At 44.9% G+C, this 22,043-nt stretch overlaps 1 protein-coding gene across 1 annotated transcript; it reads right to left on the bottom strand.

Moving 5' to 3' along the window:
* Window positions 1-7,596: 7,596 nt before the first annotated feature.
* On the bottom strand, window positions 7,597-17,377 carry LOC144933052 (tubulin alpha chain-like). Its single transcript, XM_078857574.1, has 3 exons — window positions 17,005-17,377; window positions 13,861-14,009; window positions 7,597-8,834 (listed from the first exon to the last, which is right to left on the bottom strand). The coding sequence occupies exons 1-3, from the start codon at window positions 17,252-17,254 to the stop codon at window positions 7,860-7,862; spliced, it is 1,374 nt and encodes a 457-aa protein (XP_078713700.1). The 5' UTR covers window positions 17,255-17,377; the 3' UTR covers window positions 7,597-7,859.
* Window positions 17,378-22,043: the final 4,666 nt, after the last annotated feature.

Genomic DNA, 22,043 nt, shown 5'->3' with positions numbered 1-22,043 from the left:
GCTACCCAAAGACAAATACTGATTTTTGTTTTATATCCATCATCATCGACTGATCGAATAAGTGCAGGTTTCAACCACGAATAAGTCAGCAAGAAGAAAAGCATCTTGCACTTACCCTGCATCGACTACTCGAACAAGTGCAATTAGCGAGCACCTATTAAGGCTGTACTCACGCGTTGGCTGCAAGTCCCATCTCAGATGGCCAAGTCGCAGGGATTCCGGATCGAAGCTCTCCTCGCCTCCCCGCCCTCCTCCTCCCGGCGCGGGTCTGCCCCGACGCCCTGCTTGAGCCCCGTGCCGCCCTGCCGCTCCCCCTGCAGCCCGTGCGTGGCTCAGGAACCCATTGGGACAGTGTATCCTCAGCCCTGCAGCACTTACAGCAGCCAGCACCATGGACAGCACCTCCAGCATCATATCCACCATCAGCAGCAGCAGCATCATGGGATGATGCCCAGGGACACGGGACACCTGCACCAGTCCATGCACTGCGAGCACATGCAGCAGCAGCAGCAGCAGATGCACGTCCTGCAAGAGCAGCGAACGCTGCCACCGCTCGGTCACAGCTTTGCGAGCGGGGAGGCCGCCTACGCGTGCCGGGCGGCTGGGCCACACCACCTCGTGCACGTGCAGCACAGGGCGGGCCTGGGGGTCGCGTTCCCGGGGCCCGAGGCGAGAGCGCGGGGTGGCCCCAGCGGCTCGGTGTTCCTGGAGGCTTGGCTGCGCGCCTCCGGCACCGCTCTGCTGCTGCCTCCTCTGCCACCCCAGTACCACGGTAATCGGGCGCTCCTCCTCGCACGACGGAGGTCCTGTCACATTGCTGGGAATTGTTGCATGCTGGGTGGATGTATAGTTTCATAGCCTTTGCTTGCAAGCGAAGAAGACCTGGGGTGGTAGACACCGCGTGCAATACTTTGAGTTACTGTAGGTACTCTACTGCCATCATCATTGACAAAAGCTGCCACTGGAACGTGGAATTTCCATCGCTGGTTGAGAGCCGCCAATCGGAACTGGGGCAGTTACACGCTTGTTTAATCTTGGATACACTTTTGTTCTCTTGCCTGTGCCATTGGGCTTCTTCAGTAGAGAGAAAGCAGAATATTGTGACTGGATACTGTCACAACATGCACAGCCCAGCTCCCAACCATTCGGTCACTTTGCATGATTGGGGATTCAGTTTGGTTCAATGATCGACCATATTTTGGTCTCGTTTTTACACGGATTATTAAACATTGAACCCGGTAACCGTTTTCATAATCGTTTACCCGTTCAAAAATCTGGAAGCGCTAACCAATTCCAGTTTAATGTTGGTACTGGACTGTAATGAATGCACTAAGTGACACACTTGAACATACAAACCGCACAGCGGTCTAAGTCACCGCGTGGTACATTTTTCCACGTTACTCAGTTAAAACATGGAAGTGTGCAGCCCTGCAATCGCTTGCTCACGCTGATGCTGGCGCACGGACCTCAGCTAGAGGGAGCTATAAAGGGTACTCGCGGGAAGTACCCGGCGTTGCCCGGGCCAAAAATATATTTCAAAACTTCTCTTAAAAACCGTACATATACATACACAGATGCGAAGCAATTGTGAAAGCCCGGTGGGCCGTTTGTTCATTTCTCCACCAACAAAATTATAAGAGGCTTGCAGAAGTCCAAAAAGTTATAGAAAGTGGAGGGTAAATAGTTGATCTAAAAGGTTTGCGAAAATATATTTACATATATTTACCCCGGCGTAAGTATATATACTTACACACCCTACATACAACAGAGTAAGTATGTATTGACTCTGTAGTTGTATCTACTGACTGTACAGTAGAATCTACTGAGTCAGTAGTAGCTACTGACTGTATAGTAGTATTTACTGACTGTAGCAACTACTGACCGTAGTAGTATCTACTGGCCCTACAGTACTATGTACTGACTATAGTAGTAACTACTGACCGTAGTAGTATCTACTGACCCTACAATAGTATCTACCGACTCTATAGTAGTAACTACTAATCTATAGTGGTATCTACTGACTCTATAGTAGTATCCACAGACTATAGTAGTAACTACTAACTCTATAGCAGTATCTACCGACTCTATAGTAGTATCTACTGACTCTATAGCAGTAGCTCCTAACCGTAGTAGTATCTACTGACTGTAGCAGTATTTACTGAGCATGGCGGTTTCTACTGTTTTAGTATCTACTAACTCTATAGTAGTATCTACCAACTCGATAGCAGTATCTACTATCACTACAGCAGTGCATACCGACTGTGGTGGTTCCTGCTACGACTACAGCAGTGCATACCGACTTTGGTGGTGCCTGCTTTCACTACAGCAGTTCATACCGACTGTGGTGGTACCTGCTATGACCGCAGCTGTGCATACCGACTGTGGTGGAACCTGCTTTAACTACAGCAGTGCATACTGACTGGTGGTACCTGCTTTCACCACATGAGTGCATACCGTGGTGGTACCAGCTATGATAACAGCAGTGTATACTGACTGTGGTGGTACCTGCTATGACAACAGCAGTGCATACTGTGGTGGTAACTTCTATGATTACAGCAGTGCATAGTGGAACCTGCTATGATAACAGCAGTGCATACTGACTGAGGCGGTACCTCATATAATTACAGCAGTGCATACTGACTGTGGTGGTATATGCTATGATGACAGCAGTGCATACTGTGGTGGTAGCTACTATGATTACAGCAGTGCATACTGTGGCACCTGCTTTCACTACAGCAGTGCATACTGACTGTGGTGGTACCTGCTAGGATTACAGCAGTGCCTACTGTGGTGGTACCTGCTTTCACTACAGCAGTGCATACTGACTGTGGTGATACCTGCTATAACAGCAGTGCATACTGACTGTGGTGGTACCTGCTATGATTACAGCAGAGCATACTGACTTTGGTGTGAGCAAACTACTAACCTGAGTGGTGTCGTGAGGCCTAGTCCCATGCAAAGCCCCCAGCCTCGCCTAGATTACCCAGCCGGCCGAGGTGGCACCTTGGCAGGCTGGGGGCTGGGGGTGGGGCTTACGGCGTGGTACCTGGCTATTTTTTTGAAAAACATAAACCCCACAGTTTGCGAGCCAAATCCTTCGCAAGGGTGCGCACACACAGACAGACAAAAAATGACGCTTCTAGGTAAGAAGAAAGATATTTAGCTGACTCGTTCACGCTTGCCAGATGTCTTGGAAGAGCTGGGAGTTTCAACGTTATCCCACTAATTAAATAGTGCTACGTACTTAGACCCACCCATACTGGACGTGTGAAAAAGAGCTTCACAGCCTATTGGATTCCTCCACTCTAAGTAAAGATTCGGATTCTAATAAACTGCCCAGTGCACAGAGGCGCAGGGGATGGGGTTTAAGACACGTGCCTCATTCAACTGCCGCGCGGGCGGGGGAGATGGAACCTGCAGCCTCTTGCTTGCAAGTCCAGTGTGACAACCATTCAACATCTGGCAGCTCCCTTCGTTTCTAATTTTTTGTTAAAAAGGTAAATAACCCTTAGTTTGTATAGTATAATTTCTGAAGTTTCGCTTGTTTTTGTGTCGTTCGTATATTTGCCACCATATTAGCATGCGAGTTTGATGTGAGAGTTAGAGCGATCCACTCCCATTTAATAGGCTGCTAATAAAAATCCAGTCTCTACAATTGTGATTGCTGTCTGGTGTAGAGCGGTCCCGTCCATCCTCCAATACCTTGCAGATCTCAAGTAGCATAAACCATCACGCAAACTCGATATCCTCACAGCAGCAGCTTTTGGCGGGCCATCGAACAGATGTCACCGCATTGCACGCTTTCAGATGCGCTTCCATGGCCGTCTGGAAACCTCTTCCTTACGATCTTATAAAGCCACTAAAACGATGCACGTTTAAACCTAGATTGAAAACTAATTTCTTTAGAACTGCTTTTGGTTTAGTTCGTTGTCCTTCACCTGCAATTAGTGTGGTTGGCTACATACGCTACGAAATAAGTTCAACATACACATTCCTGCGGAGGGAGCTGGTAGGAACGTTGGGTTGCTCGGTCATTGGCCAGGGTCAGCGGCGGCGTGGTGTATTCCACAAATATGGCCGACTGTAAGGGGCGGCACAAGCCGGCGTGAGTAGGTTAAACGTTGAGTTTTATAAGGGCACCATGGGGTGACCAGCCCCTCCCCACCCAGCCCGTGACCAGCCCCACCCCACCCAGCCCGTGACCAGCCCCTCCCCACCCAGCCCGTGACCAGCCCCTCCCCATCCAGCCCGTGACCAGCCCCTCCCCATCCAGCCCGTGACCAGCCCCTCCCCACCCAGCCCGTGACCAGCCAGCCCCACCCCTCCCATTTTTGGATGCACGAAGGACGGACACAATCTCCTGTGGGCTGGTGTAACCAGGAGGTTCCTACCAGTATAACTACACGTGTGCCCGTGCCGTAGGAGCGATGGCAGTGACTGGTAAATGCAGACGGCCCCGCACGGCCTTCAGCAGCCAGCAACTCCTGGAGCTCGAGCGACACTTCAGCCGGCAGCGCTACCTGTCCCGCCCACAGAGATTCCAAGTGGCCTCGGCGCTCATGCTCACAGAAACACAGGTGTGTCGCAATGTCCTCCTCTAGCCGTCCAACGAATCGTAATGCCTGTAATATTGTGTCCACACTGAATGGATGGGGGCCTTGTGAATGGAGGTGGGTGTCCGAGGGAAACCGAGAGAGCGGTAGAGATGGAGAAATGTGGAGTGATATGAACACTGAAACACAGAGACACACGCAGAGGATTAAGAGAGATGGGCACAGACATTGAGGAATATGGTTTGGGAGACGGAGCGAAAAGCAGAGATGCAGGAAGATGCACAGAAACAGCCAGACATGGAATATCGGTGAAAGATATAGGAGACTCGAGACAAATGGGGACTTGAATACGAAACGGACATAAAGTGCACGAGATGGACAGAAACGGAGACGAATGAAAAATTCTTTTTTTTACAGCGTGTGGACCCTTTTCATGCGTTACATGTAAAAAAATTGTTAACCAAGTGCTTTATATGTTGGCCATAGTTATTTGACCATACGTCACCACATTGGACAGTGCAGGTGGTTAAGGGCCCAGCACCGTTTTCAGCGATTACTCTCCACTAATGTTGGCCACTCGGTCAAAAATCGGACTCCGATTACAGGGTTTAAATCACAGACTCGGACCTAAAAACGTGCGCAAACCAATACATTTAACTAGAAACATTGGAAAGGAGGGGATACTACGCGAGTTTGCAGAGTAGCAATAGGCAAATGTCTACAACTTTGTGAGCATCATGGTAAATTAAATAACCTTGGATAGTTGGTTTAGATTTTTTCTCGGCCTGTAAGGAAAGACTTGGAGCAGACCCTGGTATAAAGAGCTGAACCATCAATAGCTGGCAGTGGACCGCCATAAAATCCGGCTGAAGGAATTTTCAGAGAAACAAAAGGTGAGAAACAATTGCATAACCATGAGTATCTAGGGTAAGAGCATTTCCGTGGATAACAGCGCATCAAAACGGTGTACACCACTGGTTCTCACTTCCAAAAGCTATATGTACAATAACCAGCAACAAAGTGTTTTTGGCCTTACTCAGAGTAGTACGGTTGGCTAAATGGTGCAAAAGTAGTTATTAGATAACAAAGTGATTAAAACAGCATAACTGTATGCACACTGAATTGCAGGTGAAGATCTGGTTCCAGAATCGAAGAATGAAGTGGAAACGTGGCAAAGGTGGGCAGCTGCAGGAGAAGCAAAGCTTGGGGCCAGCGCGGAGCGGGCAGGCCGGGCGACCTGCTCCAGCTGCTGCCTCCGCCGTCATCACCACGGGACCAGGGGCAAGCAAGGAGCCAGATCGGACCAGCATACCCGAGTAGAATTATTCAACGCAAGAGCTGCGTTTGTCCAAAAGCCTTTGAACAAAAGATATTACCCGTCTGAAAAAAAAGGTCGAGTTTAAAGGTTGTCCAGCTCCGTTAGTCTTTGAAGTTCTCGCCTCAGCATGTTGGGCTTAATTATGCATTGGCAATCGGTCCCTTTTGGTCCAGTGTCGGTAAAACAATGTAATTTATCACCAACACTAGAGCATAAAACCACGGTGATGTGTAGCAAGGGTGACAAGCGTATTAAATAGAAGTACATTCAAGAGAGAGTAGCAACTACAATAGCATTGGACCGAGTTGAAATGTATTACTTTTACACGGAACCGTTTACAGATAGATGTACATGCCTGTATGCAATTAGCCACGTGTACCATTCATCATGTTAAGACACCAAGGCAACAGTTAAATGCATTGCTAATGTACGTGTGCATGTGTTATTAAAATTATTGCCAGTGTAGTGAACAAGTGGTTTAAACTTTGGAAGAAAGGTGTTTGATGTTGGGGACAATTATGTTGGTCGCCACAAATTTGGCGATTTTGCTGAAAATTGGCCAAAGATTAAGTAAAAAACACATTCCTGCGGAGGGAGCTGGTAGGAACGTTGGGTTGCTCGGTCAATGGCCAGGGTCAACGGCGGTGTGGTGTATTCCGCAAATATGCACGACTGAGGGTGGGCACAAGCCGGCGTGAGTAGGTTAAACGTTGAGTTTTATAAGGGCACCACAGGGTGACCACCAAGCCCCACCCATTTTTGGATGCACAACGGACGGACACAATTGTGGGCTGGTGTAACCAGGAGGTTCCTACCAGTAACTCGACCTACACCTAGACCACACCTAAATGCCCTAATTTTCAGAACCTGAGGGTCAAGCATGGGATTGCTTGGATGGATAGCCTTGATAAAAAGAAACTCGTGCAATTGTTATTGTGGGCAGTAGAGAGCAGTACAACATCCAAGTTATGCACTTTCACCCACGTTGAATATTCAACCATTTATTATGCTTGTTCGCAAAGGGAAGCCTCCCGACCTTTCAATAAAGGATATTGCCAAGTTTGTGCAGGGGGTGGGGGCGACTATTGCTAGGTACAGGCGTCTCGCTTAACGAGTGGAGATACGAAAATTGCTCAAGTAAAAATTAGTTGAAATGATCGTTTTCTCATCGACCTCATTAAAAACAGTTAGGTTTCGAACCAAAAATGTTTCTCTTCTTGAACAGCTTTAACATGAGAGAATCAAACATTTTAGCAAAAAATTTGAAATGCCACACGAAGAACCAGTGCTTGCAGGAACCAGTCTTAAGCGTCCACAATGAATTTGCTCGTTTTGAACGAATTTGGCCCAAATTAAAATTGCTCCTTCAAACAAAGTATTATATAAACTCGTTAAGTGGGACACGCCTGTACAGCAAAGCAATATAAGAATTAAGTAATTTTTTTAACTTTGGCCCATGACCCCCGTGCACCATGGGGCCGACCGTTCCAAATAATGTCACAGGAGATTTAGGAATCAATTATTGCTCAACCTTTATTTTGCAAAAAACAGTTTACCAAAGCATTATGGAGACAAAACATAAAAAGTCAGTTCACATTTGGACAGGCAACAAAACAAATCGCGTATCAAAAAGAACACAAGTGTACAAACGCACCAAGTAAAACATTTGCATATGCATCTATTTATATTAATAACCACGCTTGAAAGTACGTAGCTTGTCGGCCCTTGCATTGGTCAGGCATCCACGGATAAACCTGCAGATGAGCCACAAACCAGGCGAGAACAAAAGTCACCTTGGCACCACATCCGACCAGCATGGCCATCTGTATTTAGTTACACCCGCTTTTGCAGGTCACACGTGTGCCCAATGCAGGACTTTAGTTTAACGAGCTTGTCCAAGAACCTCGTTTCAAATTACAACCAGCTTTCAAGGACTTAACATCAAGGCTTGCACAGGTTACATGGCCCATCGAAAAACCCACAATTCTTCAGTATTCCTCTTCACCCTCCACCACATCGGCACAGTCAATCCCAACCTCCTCATAGTCCTTCTCAAGTGCCGCCATGTCTTCCCGAGCTTCTGCGAACTCCCCCTCCTCCATGCCCTCGCCCACATACCAGTGCACGAAGGCTCGCTTGGCATACATGAGGTCGAACTTGTAGTTAAGGCGCGACCAGGCCTCGGCGATGGCTGTAGTGTTGCTCAGCATGCATACGGCGCGCTGCACCTTGGCCAGGTCTCCCCCGGGCACCGCGGTGGGCGGCTGGTAGTTGATGCCCACCTTGAAGCCCGTGGGGCACCAGTCGACGAAGCGAACTGCGCGTCGGGACTTTATGATTGTGATGGCAGTGTTCACATCCTTCGGGACGATGTCGCCGCGGTAGAGGAGGCAGCAGGCCATGTACTTGCCATGCCGCGGGTCACACTTCACCATTTGGTTCGACGGCTCAAAGCAGGCATTGGTGATCTCAGCGACGGACAGCTGCTCGTGGTATGCCTTCTCAGCCGAGATGACCGGCGCGTAGGTGGTCAGTGGGAAATGAATGCGCGGATAGGGCACCAGGTTGGTCTGGAACTCATTTAGGTCGACGTTGAGTGCGCCATCGAAGCGCAGCGAGGCCGTTATGGACGACACCATCTGGGCGATGAGGCGGTTCAGGTTGAGGTAAGACGGAAAATCGATGTCCAGTTTCTTGCGACAGATGTCATAGATTGCCTCGTTGTCCACCATGAAGGAGCAATCCGAGTGCTCTAGGGTGGTGTGGGTGGTGTGGATGGCATTGTAGGGTTCCACGACAGCCGTGGACACCTGTGGCGCAGGATAAATGCAGAACTCCAGCTTTGACTTCTTCCCATAATCTGCAGAGAGGCGCTCCATGAGCAGCGACGTGAAGCCAGAGCCTGTGCCGCCGCCAAAGCTGTGGAATAACAGGAATCCCTGCAGTCCTGTGCATCGCTCGGACTGGAGGTTGAAATGAAAGGGGCGTTAATACAAAGTTAAAGTTGGAGGACTCGAGTCAAGTTTAGATGCAACAGTAAAACCACTCTCGTAACTGGCAAAATATAACATTTCACAGCCATCTTCACCTCTGCTGAAATCTATGCTCCCATCGACTTCTCTGCAGTTCATCCTCTAGTTTCAACTAACCTACCTTGTCCCTTACCCGATTTCTTCTACCTACACCTAGACAAAGCATCATCCATCGTACATTCTGCACCCTGGCCCCTCTGCTGCCTTTCTTCCCTTCTCAGAGACATCCTCCTAGGCCTTGGCCAACACCTGGGCTAAATATTTAACGTCGCCTCGTACGAAAAAGCCGAGCCAAACTGGAAGACCCTACCCCACTGCCGATTCCCACTCGACTTACATTTCCGTATTTTCAGACTTCAATTCCGCACTAAAGGCTCCGCACCAATCCCTTCCATCCCTAATTTATTCCATTTCAATGCACCCTGCGCTGCTATTTTCTACCTTAAACTGTACTACATCTTGATTTGAAGTGTTTGTGACTGCAGGAATCCACACTCCGGTTCTTTTCGGTAAAGTCAGAGATAGAAAAGAACGAAACACGACGTTTTGGTCACAACAAGCATCCGTCATCTAGTGAGAAAACGATCTTGTCCCCCACCCTTTCGTCCTCTCCAAATATGAGTGAAGATCTCTGAAATTCAGTCCACTCTCCTCACTACCTCCCTTACAGCATCATACCTACCTGCCCTTCCCTACAATTCTTAATCTGCCTTTAAATCATTTTTCCCTGCGTTCCTCCTGGAGCTATCAAACGTCTCTGAAACATAAAACTCTTCACCCTTGACCTCTACCTACTGCCGTTCCTTTCTTCCATCTGTTATCCCAATCATCCTCCCGTTCTTCCGAAACTCTTCAATTCATCCCTCTCATCTGGCATCTTCCCAAACTGCTTCAAATCCGCCATCATTCTACCACTTCCTGGGAAAAAAACCTTCACTAGATTATTCCAGCCCTGCACACCATCACCCCATTTCCTTGCTTTCCTACTTCTCAAAACTCCTCGAAAGGCTAGTTCACACCCAACTCTTCCCTCGCTCTTCTCCATTCTCTCCAGCAGTCTGGTTTCCATCTGCTCAACTCCACAAAACAGCTCTCCCTCCATGTGCACAACCACTTGGCTAACTCACGCCACCTTCGGCCTTTCATGGTCATAATTCTCAACCTGCCTGTGGCTTTTGGACACCCTTTATCACTCCATCTTATCCACCACCCAATCTCAACATCTCTGGCATCCCACTTCATTGACGCTGCACTTACCCCATTTCTCGTTCATCCGCCGTCTCTTTTAACCATGGTTCTTCCTCCCCCTCCGTCAAGGTTGGCATTCCCCAGGGTTCTGTACTTGGTCCCCTCCTACATATCCGCCCTCGATCCCATCCGTTCTTCCTTCAATCTTTCGTATCATCAATTTGCCGACTACTCAAATCTAATTTTCCTTTAAGGCTTTCACCCCTGACCTGACCACATCTAATTCTTTCTAATGGCCATCCAAGCATGGATGACACATTTCCTTTCCCCTTCTAAAATAAGTGCTCTACTTTCCCATCTCTCACCCTCCTCCTAACCCCCTTCCCTCTGCTCAGTCCAACTCCGATTGCGTCCGTCCATATTCTTGGCGTCACCTTTGAATCCTCATTTGCCTTCACTTCCCACATCGACAACAACCACGAGCATTTGCTGCTTCCATCTTTTCAATGAATCAGGAAATTTCGCCCCCTCATCACCGCCGCCAAACTTATTGTGCACTCCCGAGTCTTCATGTCTGGATTATTGCAATTCGCTCCTGGTCAGTCTCTTTCCCTACGCCTTTGCCCCCTCTAGAAATTCAAAAATCGGCTACACGCACCATCTTTAACCTCCCCTTCACCACTCGTTGCGCTCCTTGCAATCAACTTCAGATGCTTCCTATCCATCACTACCGGTACTGCCTCTTCATATTACTCACGTTTTCAAAGCTTTTCATGGACTGCCCCCCCCCCCCAAACGGTCTTCTAATTTCCTTGTCCGATCAGGCCCGCTCCAGTCACAAGCTGCCGATCTTCTTGCAGTCCCTCCACCCTGTGGCCAATCTCGCTTCAACTCCTACTTGCCCCCTTACGCACCTGGAACAAACTCCCTCTCCACAGACTCCCCCTCGCTTTCTTCTTTTCACACCGTCCCCAGGTCCTAGCTTTTATTTTTGCCTTTTCCCTTCCTCTTCCGCTACCCCTACCAGCACCACATAATGCGTGCAATGCCTCCACCACACATCGCTCCTTCCACCCTAGTTAACTACCCAATTTCCAATCCCTTGCCATTTGTCACTGTAGTCCGCAAGCATTGTTAAGCACCTTGGTGAAAGGCGCTCTATAAATACAGAATAGAATCTTAAAATAGTTTCGTGGCTCAGTGAGGCTACCCTAATTTAAGGACTTGTAAAGCAGAGCTCTCCCAAACTCCATTAAACATGGGGCACTCATTTCCATTGGAAGTCCAGAGCTAGGTGGAGATTCCACAATCATAAAGCCAGGATAATTTAATACCCACTTCCTGCCAAGGTCGACTACGATTAAATTACTCTAAAGATGGCAGTTGACGAAGGCTAGGTTCTACAAATCCACAGGTTGGTGGATTTCAGTTTGCTATATGGCCAATAGCCCCAATAGCTTGAGTTGTGCGATTAACTGTAGAACATTTCATAAGACATTGCAATGTAAAGGATGCTTTTTAAAGCACAGCACGTGCCTCTGGACCACGGCTGCTGTGAATATGCAGCATTATACCTTAATTTTAGAACTTTCGTGACTGCAGGAATTATTATTTGTTTCTTTCGGTTAAGTCACGTCTAAAGATAAAATAATAAATTAAATAATATAATACGACGTTTCGATTGCAACACAAGCAATCATCATCAGGTATAATGAAATAGCGACATAAAATCTAACCAGAAAACTATAGACAGACATATTAGCAGACAGATATCACCAAGATACATAGCGAGAGCAACACAGGTAACAGAGAGGGGTGATCGTCTCTGTGTGGTGGCCTTAAATAGACAGAGGGGGGGCGGAGGCAGAGGGAGGGAGGAGGGTTAGAGAAAAAATTAGCATATCAATGAGTGGTCAACAGACGTGGTGCTGCGAATGCGATGGCACGGCAAGCAAGCCTGAAAATCAGGAGAAGGACACACTAAAATTAAATAACCTAGTAAAATATCGAAATGTAATGTAATACAACACAGAGGGTCGGTCAACACACATTGTTGTGTGAAATACGTAATCAACCAGGCTACGCGTTAATTGTGTGTTAACCGACCCTCTGTGTTGTATTACATTACATTTCGATATTTTACTAGGTTATTTAATTTTAGTGTGTCCTCCTGATTTTCAGGCTTGCTTGCCGTGCCATCGCATTCGCAGCACCACGTCTGTTGACCACTCATTGATATGCTATTTTTTTCTCTAACCCTCCTCCCTCTCTCTGCCTCCGCCCCCCCCCTCTGTCTATTTAAGGCCACCACACAGAGACGATCACCCCTCTCTGTTACCTGTGTTGCTCTCGCTATGTATCTTGGTGATATCTGTCTGCTAATATGTCTGTCTATAGTTTTCTGGTTAGATTTTATGTCGCTATTTCATTATACCTGATGATGATTGCTTGTGTTGCAATCGAAACGTCGTATTCTATTATTTAATTTATTATTTTATCTTTAGACGTGACTTAACCGAAAGAAACAAATAATAATTCCTGCAGTCACGAAAGTTCTAAAATTAAGATTGAACCACTTCTACGGGGAAGTTTTAAGCTTATCTTTTTTCTCTCTCTCTGGCGACTTGTTTTCTCTGCCTGTGTCCTCTCTTTAGATTGTTCACACTTAAATTCTAACTTAGCAATCTTTGAAATACGTAATCAACCAGGCTATGCGTTAATTGTGTGTTGACCGACCCTCTGTGTTGTATTACATTACATTTCGATATTTTACTAGGTTATTTAATTTTAGTGTGTCCTTCTCCTGATTTTCAGGCTTGCTTGCCGTGCCATCGCATTCGCAGCACCACGTCTGTTGACCACTCATTGATATGCTAATTTTTTCTCTAACCCTCCTCCCTCTCTCTGCCTCCGCCCCCCCCTCTGTCTATTTAAGGCCACCACACAGAGACGATCACCCCTCTCTGTTACCTGTGTTGCTCTCGCTATGTATCTTGGTGATATCTGTCTGCTAATATGTCTGTCTATAGTTTTCTGGTTAGATTTTATGTCGCTATTTCATTATACCTGATGATGATTGCTTGTGTTGCAATCGAAACGTCGTATTCTATTATTTAATTTAATATTTTATCTTTAGACGTGACTTAACCGAAAGAAACAAATAATAAGCATTATACCTCGCTACAGGATGCACTTGTTAGGAAGCCTACTACACTTCAAAGTGGACCAATTTAAAAAAAATGTTCTGCGAGTCTTGCTACAACTTATCCCATCTTCAGAATGAAACATTAAAGAACAGAAAATAATAAAAACATCAATGTGAATATTGAAAAATACCTTATTTGCCCACCTTCCAGAGACGAAATTGATGGCCATACCTCGACCTATTCAATCGCTGGATAAATGCTCACCAGAAAAATGTAAATTCAATCTATGTTCTGCCGAACTGATTATTTATTTGCAGGTAATACAGATAAGAACACTTAAGTTGTGGTTTTGCATCTGTTGAACTGTTCAAAGTACATGCGGCTATACAGACGAAAAACTATTTAAAAAATCCCAATTTGTGAGGCGCATATCTGAAACCCCCAAAGCTAGCAGAATTTGTGATTTATTACTATGGCACCTTGCAGATTTTAGGATGCTGGACAAACGGTCCGACATCACCGTCGCGTTCGAGCTTCTGTATTGAACACCTCATTGTCCCGTCTGTGGCCAATGCATTAAGAAGTGATGGTACATCCAAGGAAGAGGAAAAACAAATAATCACCAGTTTGCGGATCCTGTCCACAACAGTCTCAACGATCTGTTTGCCAATCGTGTAGTGGCCACGCGCGTAGTTGTTGGCTGCGTCCTCCTTGCCACTGATCAGCTGTTCCGGATGGAAGAGTTGTTTGTATGGTCCCGTGCGGACCCCATCTGGCCAGGTGAGCACACGCAAAGGGAGGTTTGTAAGAAATCCAGGGCAATCGAGGTTGCAGTTTAAAATGAGGAGATTGAATTTCGATTTAAAGCTTTCGTGACTGCAGGGATTCATCTTTTTGGTTCTGGCCGAAACGTCGTGAGAATTATTTTATTATGTTTTATTTTTATTATTTTATTACTTCCCTTCTACGTGACTTTACCGAAAGAACCAAGAAGACTATGAGATTGGTCTAGCAGTGGAAAGTCAGGTGTTGGCAATGTCATCTTCCCATAACAGGGGATATTTGTTTTGCTCCTTAAATCTTTATTTCCACTCTGTAGCTTGTCCAGTTCAAGTCAAATTTAGTTGATGAACACCAGTTATTATTGCCCATCAGCAAATCTCAAAAAATACTTATCTGCACGATTTGAGTATCACTAAATATTCAGAAACCAGTATCAACATGAGAATAGGTTTTCCCCTTTCTGGCAACAAAACAGGTGGTCAGATTTCGATTTAAAGCTTTCGTGACTGCAGGGATTCATCTTCTTGGTTCTTTCAGTAGTCACGTAGAATGGAAATAATAAAATAATAAAAATAAAACCTAATCAAATTATTCTCACGACGTTTTGGCCACAACGCAAGCCGCCATCCCATCAGGTGAAGAACAGGTCTGTCAGAAAGACACAATCTGAATGAATACCACCAGGCTTCGCAGCGTATATTTAAGCTGGGTTGGAGGGGGAAGAGCGCCTTGACAAAGTAATTTTCATATCAAGAGGAATTTAGCATATTTATGGGAAATGCAGGTATGTGATTAGTACTACTTATGCCCGTGCATTATGCAGGATTAGCAGCATAATGCACGGGCATAAGTAGTACTAATCACATAACTGCATTTCCCATAAATATGCCAAATTCCTCTTGATATGCAAATTCCTTTGTCAAGGCGCTCTTCCCCCTCCAACCCAGCTGACATACCTGTTCACCTGAGGACGGCTGCTTGCGTTGTGGCTGAAACGTCGTGAGAATTATTTTATTATTTTCATTCTACGTGACTTTACCGGAAGAACCAATAAGACCGGTTATTATTGCCCATCAGCAAATCTCAAAAAATACTTATCTGCACGATTTGAGTATCACTAAATATTCAGAAACCAGTATCAACATGAGAACCTGTCTGGCAACAAAACAGGTGGTCAAATGTTAAAACACCAAACTCAAACCTTTAACAAGGAAACGTGTCTGCATTAAATCACAATACGTGTGTCAGAATGCAAACAAAACTCCGATAATATATGCATTGTCTTTGAAACCGATTGGTCCACACCAGAAACGGCTTTCTTTGGAGCCCAAGTCTTTTGGCATCCTCTGGTCTAACACATTGAGACTAGGCTCAAAAAGAAAGCCGTCAGTTTAAGACGATGCATAGAGTATTGTATTTGTTTGTATTCTGACCACAAGAAATTGTGGTTAATGCAGACGTGATTCCTTTTAAAAGGTTTCAGTTTGGCGTTTTAACATCTTAACACCTGTTTTGTTGCCAGAAAAAAAGGGGTAAAACCTATTCAGTCAGAAAACAGGTTCGTGTCTTTATAAATAATCGTTTGGGTGCATCTCCTTTTGCAACTCCTGTTTTGAAAAGATAAAATGGGCAGGTTATTACCCGGGGAGACGGGTAATGGAGAGAATACACCCCAAAGGGGACGTCCATTGTGGCTGTATTAAGGGCGATGAGATGCGCTTGTGCGAATGGGCAAAATTAATTTGGTAGCATCACAGCACGAGGAGGGGTAATGTGGGATAGGACTTCACCCTGCAGTTGACAGTTCCTCGTCATCAGGCTCCTATCAACCACTGTGGACTTCCCCACAAAGTGGTACCCATTTTAGAAAACAGCGCAGGATGAGCAGCGTTAACCACCAATACCAGAATTTGAACAACCTTCCAACTGCGATTTGCTTGCTTCAACCACGCATCAAGATCTAGCTCATTTTATAAAACAATGTAAACAATGCTCACTGTCATTTCAAATATTGTACACGAACAATTTATGGTGTTAAGAAACGTTACAAACGACTTTGTGGTCTTCATTGGGCCATTATAAAAAAGGTACAGCCTTTGAGTGCCATCACTCAGTCTGGACTTTGTGCTCAGAAATTTTAATTCCAGGAACAGCCAGATTAATATCATGCCGTGTCAACAAAGCATTATACTTGGAAAATAGAAGCTAGCTCTTTTTGAATAAACACTGGTCCCAAAATAGGTTGACAAGTGTACTTGAAAACGTATTTATATATATATATAAACAATTTATCTTTCCTGGAATCATGTTCTAGACACGTCTACTTCAGGGAGTAGAGTATACACATTTTTAGACATTAAAATTAAGATGTTACGTATGAATGCAATCGTTTTAAGCCATTTAATTTTGGCCAAAGCAAACCATGTAGTCAATTAAATAGCAATATTTATTTAAATGTCGCTAATTAAAGCGTTGTGGCCAATATCACACCAAGCTTCCTCCAACTTGTGCCAATACACAGCATCTGACACTCATTCAGGGTCACACGACACCCGACACTCATTTAGGGTCAAACTAATGCAAGGGTGGCCCCAGCATAGGTTTAGATGCCAAATGTATCCATGGCTCTATTTAATCGAGGTAGCCATAAGTATATGGTGCAACATCAAAACCACTGCACAACCACTCCCCACCACGAAAGGATGAAGGCAAAATTCCCATACGGAACCACCAACTTGAATGAAGCAAGGGCTGTCTAACAAGAAGCGTCGGGTACTTGGCACTACGCTCGGCCACTTTTTATTTTTTTAAAGTGCCAAAGTGGAGACCCCGTGGAGCAGTGGCTGGCGTGCCACATTACAAATCCAGCAACTTCCCATGCGTGCTTGGCTGCTACAACCGAGTACCCCGTTGGACAAGCAACTCATATTTAACCCCCCCAACCCTCTCCCCCCGTAAATGTGTAGGGAGACCACATGGCTCACCAATAACAGAAGGCTCCAGGTCTATGAAGATGGCTCTGGGCACGTGCTTCCCAGAGCCGGTCTCGCTGAAGAACGTGTTGAAGGAAGAGTCCACGACAGACGTCACATCAGTGTGGGTGGCTAGGTGGCCATCTGGCTTGATGCCGTGCTCCAGGCAGTAGAGTTCCCAACAAGCATTGCCCATCTGCACGCCCGCCTGCCCGATGTGGATAGAGATGCAATCGCGCTGCAGAAGGGGACAAAGTTGCATTCAGTGAACAAGTTTTGGCAAGTACGTGGATTCAAAAACGGCACTTTGCTACACGAGTGAGCATAATATCCATGCTTTTAACATTGATAAAAATGACACTTGAAATGGCACGAGCAAGTCAGCATCCTCACCATCACCACCGCTGCACAATGCTCGGAGTACATTTTATACAACAATATAGTTCTACAGTTACATTTTAATAAACATTTGGGGGCAAGCATGTCACTGTACTTTAGTTGTACATATTGCGGTGGAGGATGTCTCCACAAAATAGGGCTAATGCCAATATAACGAGTGGCCACAGGCAAGATCTTCACACCACCAGATATTTCACACAAACAATGCATCAGAGGCATGGTGACACGTTCAGAGCTGTAGAGGGAGGTTTTTTTTTTATAGATTACATTTTTAATTTTACAATTTTTTTTTATTAGCTGGCGTGCATTTTTTTGTAATCCTTTGAAATATCTAGTGGCTGGCACAAATGTTGCATACATTGTAACGGACTTACAATTACACTCGAGCACTACATAGAAATATCTATACGTATGCATTCTGAAAGTTTCCAACATGCCATTGTGCTGGTATTTGGTTAACAGATGTAGAAGCTAATATATTAACACTTTCGGCCCTTAGTTGGCAATCATTAATAACGCACTGTTAATCCATCAGTGATTAGAAAACACGGATATTTCCACTTCACACCTGTGTATCACCAAGCTTTGCCAGATCAATGCAACACGAAAACGTGGCAATGCATCTCACAAATTCTTAAAACTGGCATAGATGCCCTAAATTAAGTCCCATGCAAAAGTTGTACCAAGTCGTTTGGAGGCTAGAATCTTTTACAATTTCCTTTGTATCTGTACATCTACAGCCCACTGCTGGACGAAAGCTTCCTCTCCACGTCAATGCAGGTTATTCAAACCCACAGTGAATTAACCTCACTACGCTGGTCAATGCGGGTTGAAACGGCAGGCTAGATACGCTGGGGCATAGCCCCATGGAGATGTTTCTACACTGCCCCCCCCCCCACCCCTGCTGCCAACGTAGCCCCGACATGAGCCTACTACTACACCTGGTTGGGTCCATGTGTTCGCCCCCATATCCAGTACCATCCAGGCGCAAACCTGATTAGTGTGCAATAGCCAACGGTATCAGGCTATGGGCATAATGGACATACTCATGAATAAAAAAATGACTTTTTTTACATGTGTGCAGACTTGTAAAGGTGCATTACTCCAGGGCAGCCTTCCGCATTAAAAGAACCATGCGGCACCAATTTTTTTTGGCGACCTAGAGTCCTTACCGAAAATTACACGTTCCATCATTTCACGGGACAAGCTTAGTTTCCTTCAAAATATGATTCATTGTATTGAACCTAGGACGGATGATCTGCAGTGAACCCTGGCCAAGGATTTGAACAAACTTCCAAACGAGAATAAAGGAACGTTCATATTTTAGTAATTCAGATCTTAAGTGTATTAAAAAAGTAGACGCAATGTGTAACATTATCGCAAATTCTATACAATATAGCATATTTATTAATATTATAGGTCCGCTCTTAGAAAAAAAATACTATATATTAAAAGATATCTAGTCTTGTTCTTCAATCCACGAATGGATAAATACCTCCACATGCCGTGACGGTCACAGAAGTTGTTTGGCCATACTTCACCACACTGGTTAGTGTGGAATGATCGGTGGGGATCGAGGTAGAGTGGGTGTAGCAAGGCCGTAATTATAATATATATTGGGGGGGGTGGGACACATCCCCCCCAATATTCAAATACGATCAAAATGTCCTCCCCCCCAATATATTGCTATAAAAAATACAAGTAATAATAATTGCTATGTATATATATAAAAAACAATTTGATAAACCTTGGCCACAATCTGGACTTGTCTTCATATAATTCAACGCATTATTGCCGTTAATACGATTGTGGTTATGGTTGTAATTTATTAATCCCCAATCTCAAACATTACATACAATTAAACAAGAAATGGTAAAGTAAAAACAGAGCAATGTAATACAATACACTATTAGACATTGTTAAAACTAAATAAAAGTCCATCCCATGTGTTAGTGAATTTTTTTTACATTTTTAGGCACGAAATTAGCTTTCAAATTTAGATATTGTTCTGGGTTGGGACCGCCAGACCCCCTGGAAGATTTGGTCCCCCCCCCCCCCCCAATGTTGACTCCATGGCTATGGCCTTGGGGTGTAGTATCAGCTCGGATCACTTGCCACCGATCGAGATCGGCCGCGGCGGGAGTCGAACTCGCAGAGTTCACAACGCAGTGGCGCCAACGAATGGCCCACGGCGCCTTCCTCCACCATTCGAAAACAACTCGCATTATACATACTGTATTGTAAAATACACACGCGCCCCCACCGCCCTTAAGACTTACCGTCATTCTTGGTGTGGGGGATAAAGAAACAATTCTCAAGAACACGAGCTCGAATAGCTCCCTGACAACTTTTTTTCTTAAATGCAGGTTTACGCGATGGCGTGGGCTCAACCCAATACAAAATACAATAGCGGCTTACCTCACCGCACCTCTATTTATAATGGGGTGCAGCAGGTTTGATGAGATCGTGATCAATAATAATCATCTTAATTGTGCTCACCTGAGAAGAACTGTCTCGCTAAGCACCATATAAGGCCTGCTTGTCCCATTCACTAAAACTAATCAACGCACTTTGTGGAGACCAATTGACAATGCCATATGAAGGAGGGAGTCGGGGTGGGGGGTCCTTAATACCATAGCATTTATTCATTATTATATCTGCCACAGCTGGCACGGATAAATAAAGGGATACAATTTATTACTCTGGTTTCAATGAGCGCGTGTTTTGTTTTGCTGAAGTATGTGCCGTTCAACTGAGTAAACACATGCCTTGGAAGATGACAGAGCAAACAAAATAAGACGTAAAAAACATGTTTTACACCTGTAGCAAACTTGCACGTGCACGGTTATGGTTTAATGTTGCTCCAGAGGTTGTTTAATAAAGACTTAAATCTTTAATGAAGCCAGATTTACTTATCGTGACGAGACCACCCTCGGTGCAATCACCTGAAACTACTTAATAAGTGAGTTGCCGAGGAAGAAAGCAAAATAGACAAGCCCAATACCGGGACATGCAGAAGAAAACATTGACTCTATAAAACTTGAGTATATATTTTTTTATTTTACCAGGTAAGGCCAACTGAGCTATTTTGCTCTATTTTAGACGCGACCTGGACACAAATGATAGCTCAACGAGGTGGATTGTCACGTGGAAATTTATAGCAGCCATATACTCGAAACGCATTTTTCGAAACGTCGATGGAAAAAAAAACAGAGGACCCGGAGAAAAATCCACGCGACCACAGGGTGAAAACGCAAACTCAAAATATACAGCAGGCGCCAGGCTCCGGATTGAACCCACGACTTTCTGTACACCAGGCGAGAGAGTTAACATCTCGCCACCGCGGTCTGACAGTATACGGTGCATATTAGTGAGCTGGTAAACGGCCAATTATATAGGTTAGATCCCAAAAGTCAGTAAACATAGGGTTATTATATTGATCTTCTTGGTTCTTTCGGTAAAGTCACGTAGAAGGGAAGTAATAAAATAATAAAAATAAAACATAATAAAACAATTCTCACGACGTTTCGGCCACAACGCAAGCAGCCGTCCTCAGGCGAAGAATGAGACATTATCAAGCTAGGAGCTTATATAGGTGTAGCGAGGAGGAGCGCCTTAACAAAAGAATGTGCATATGAAGAGGAATTTTAGCATACCAATGGGCAATGCGTAGGAGGGGGGGCGGAGGGGTTTCAAAGTCCCATTATGCCCATGCATTATGCAGGATCAACAGCACCACGGGGGGGCGCAAGGAACAACGTTAATAAAGGAAAGGAATGTTAATGATATGTAGCTGCATTTACCAAACAACCACGTAGAAAACCAAAGTAAAAACTACATAAAAAAAACTAAAATATAAACTGATACTTACTATACTCTACAATAAGCTGAGTTACTAACAACAAATAATAAATTACAATTCTACGTCGTAAGAAGTATATAATATACTTCCATCTAAACTTTATTCTCTTAGCATATACAGTACTATATACTGCCATAGATAAACCCAACATTAAATTATATACTGTATTGCTGTAAACAACCCTATACTTTATACATTTTAATATAACACTATGTATTATTCAACTCACCCTAATGTGTATCGAAATGGTTTATTACGTCCTTCCAATGATTGCTAAGCCTGAATCCATCTTGATGAATCCCTGCAGTCACGAAAGCTTTAAATCGAAATATTATATTGATTTTAACAAATGACAGTGTTATTTAATGTATTTGAACAACCGTTCAAACTCACTTCCATTAACATTTATACATGGATGAATTATCTTTTGAAATGAATTGAGGATTTTCTTTTTAAGAGGGCAGGTGTTATCTTTAAACATCGGGTATGTTTTAAGTCTAAATTAAAAACCCTGCATATACGTATACAATGGAATGCTAAATTAAAATTAATCCACCAGGTGGCGCTCACAGCACACGCTGCACAGCCTTGCCATCACGACCAACCCTCCACCCATTGTTAGGATCTGTGACGCTCGTGGAAATCGTCATTGGCAGCCCCGAGCTTGCCAGTGAAGCTTGTGCTCGTATAGTCCTTTCCCCGTACCTCTGATTAGCACGGTTGGCTATCCACGGTGCGAATTAGTTCTAAATACGTGCAGCTCTCCGAAGTGTTTTCAGTTCTTGAAGCT

This window comes from Lampetra fluviatilis, chromosome 1 (genome assembly GCF_964198595.1).
Source record: "Lampetra fluviatilis chromosome 1, kcLamFluv1.1, whole genome shotgun sequence".
Lineage (NCBI taxonomy): Eukaryota > Metazoa > Chordata > Hyperoartia > Petromyzontiformes > Petromyzontidae > Lampetra > Lampetra fluviatilis.
Note: the sequence above shows the minus strand (reverse complement) of the source record. Positions and strands in the feature narration are given on the sequence as shown.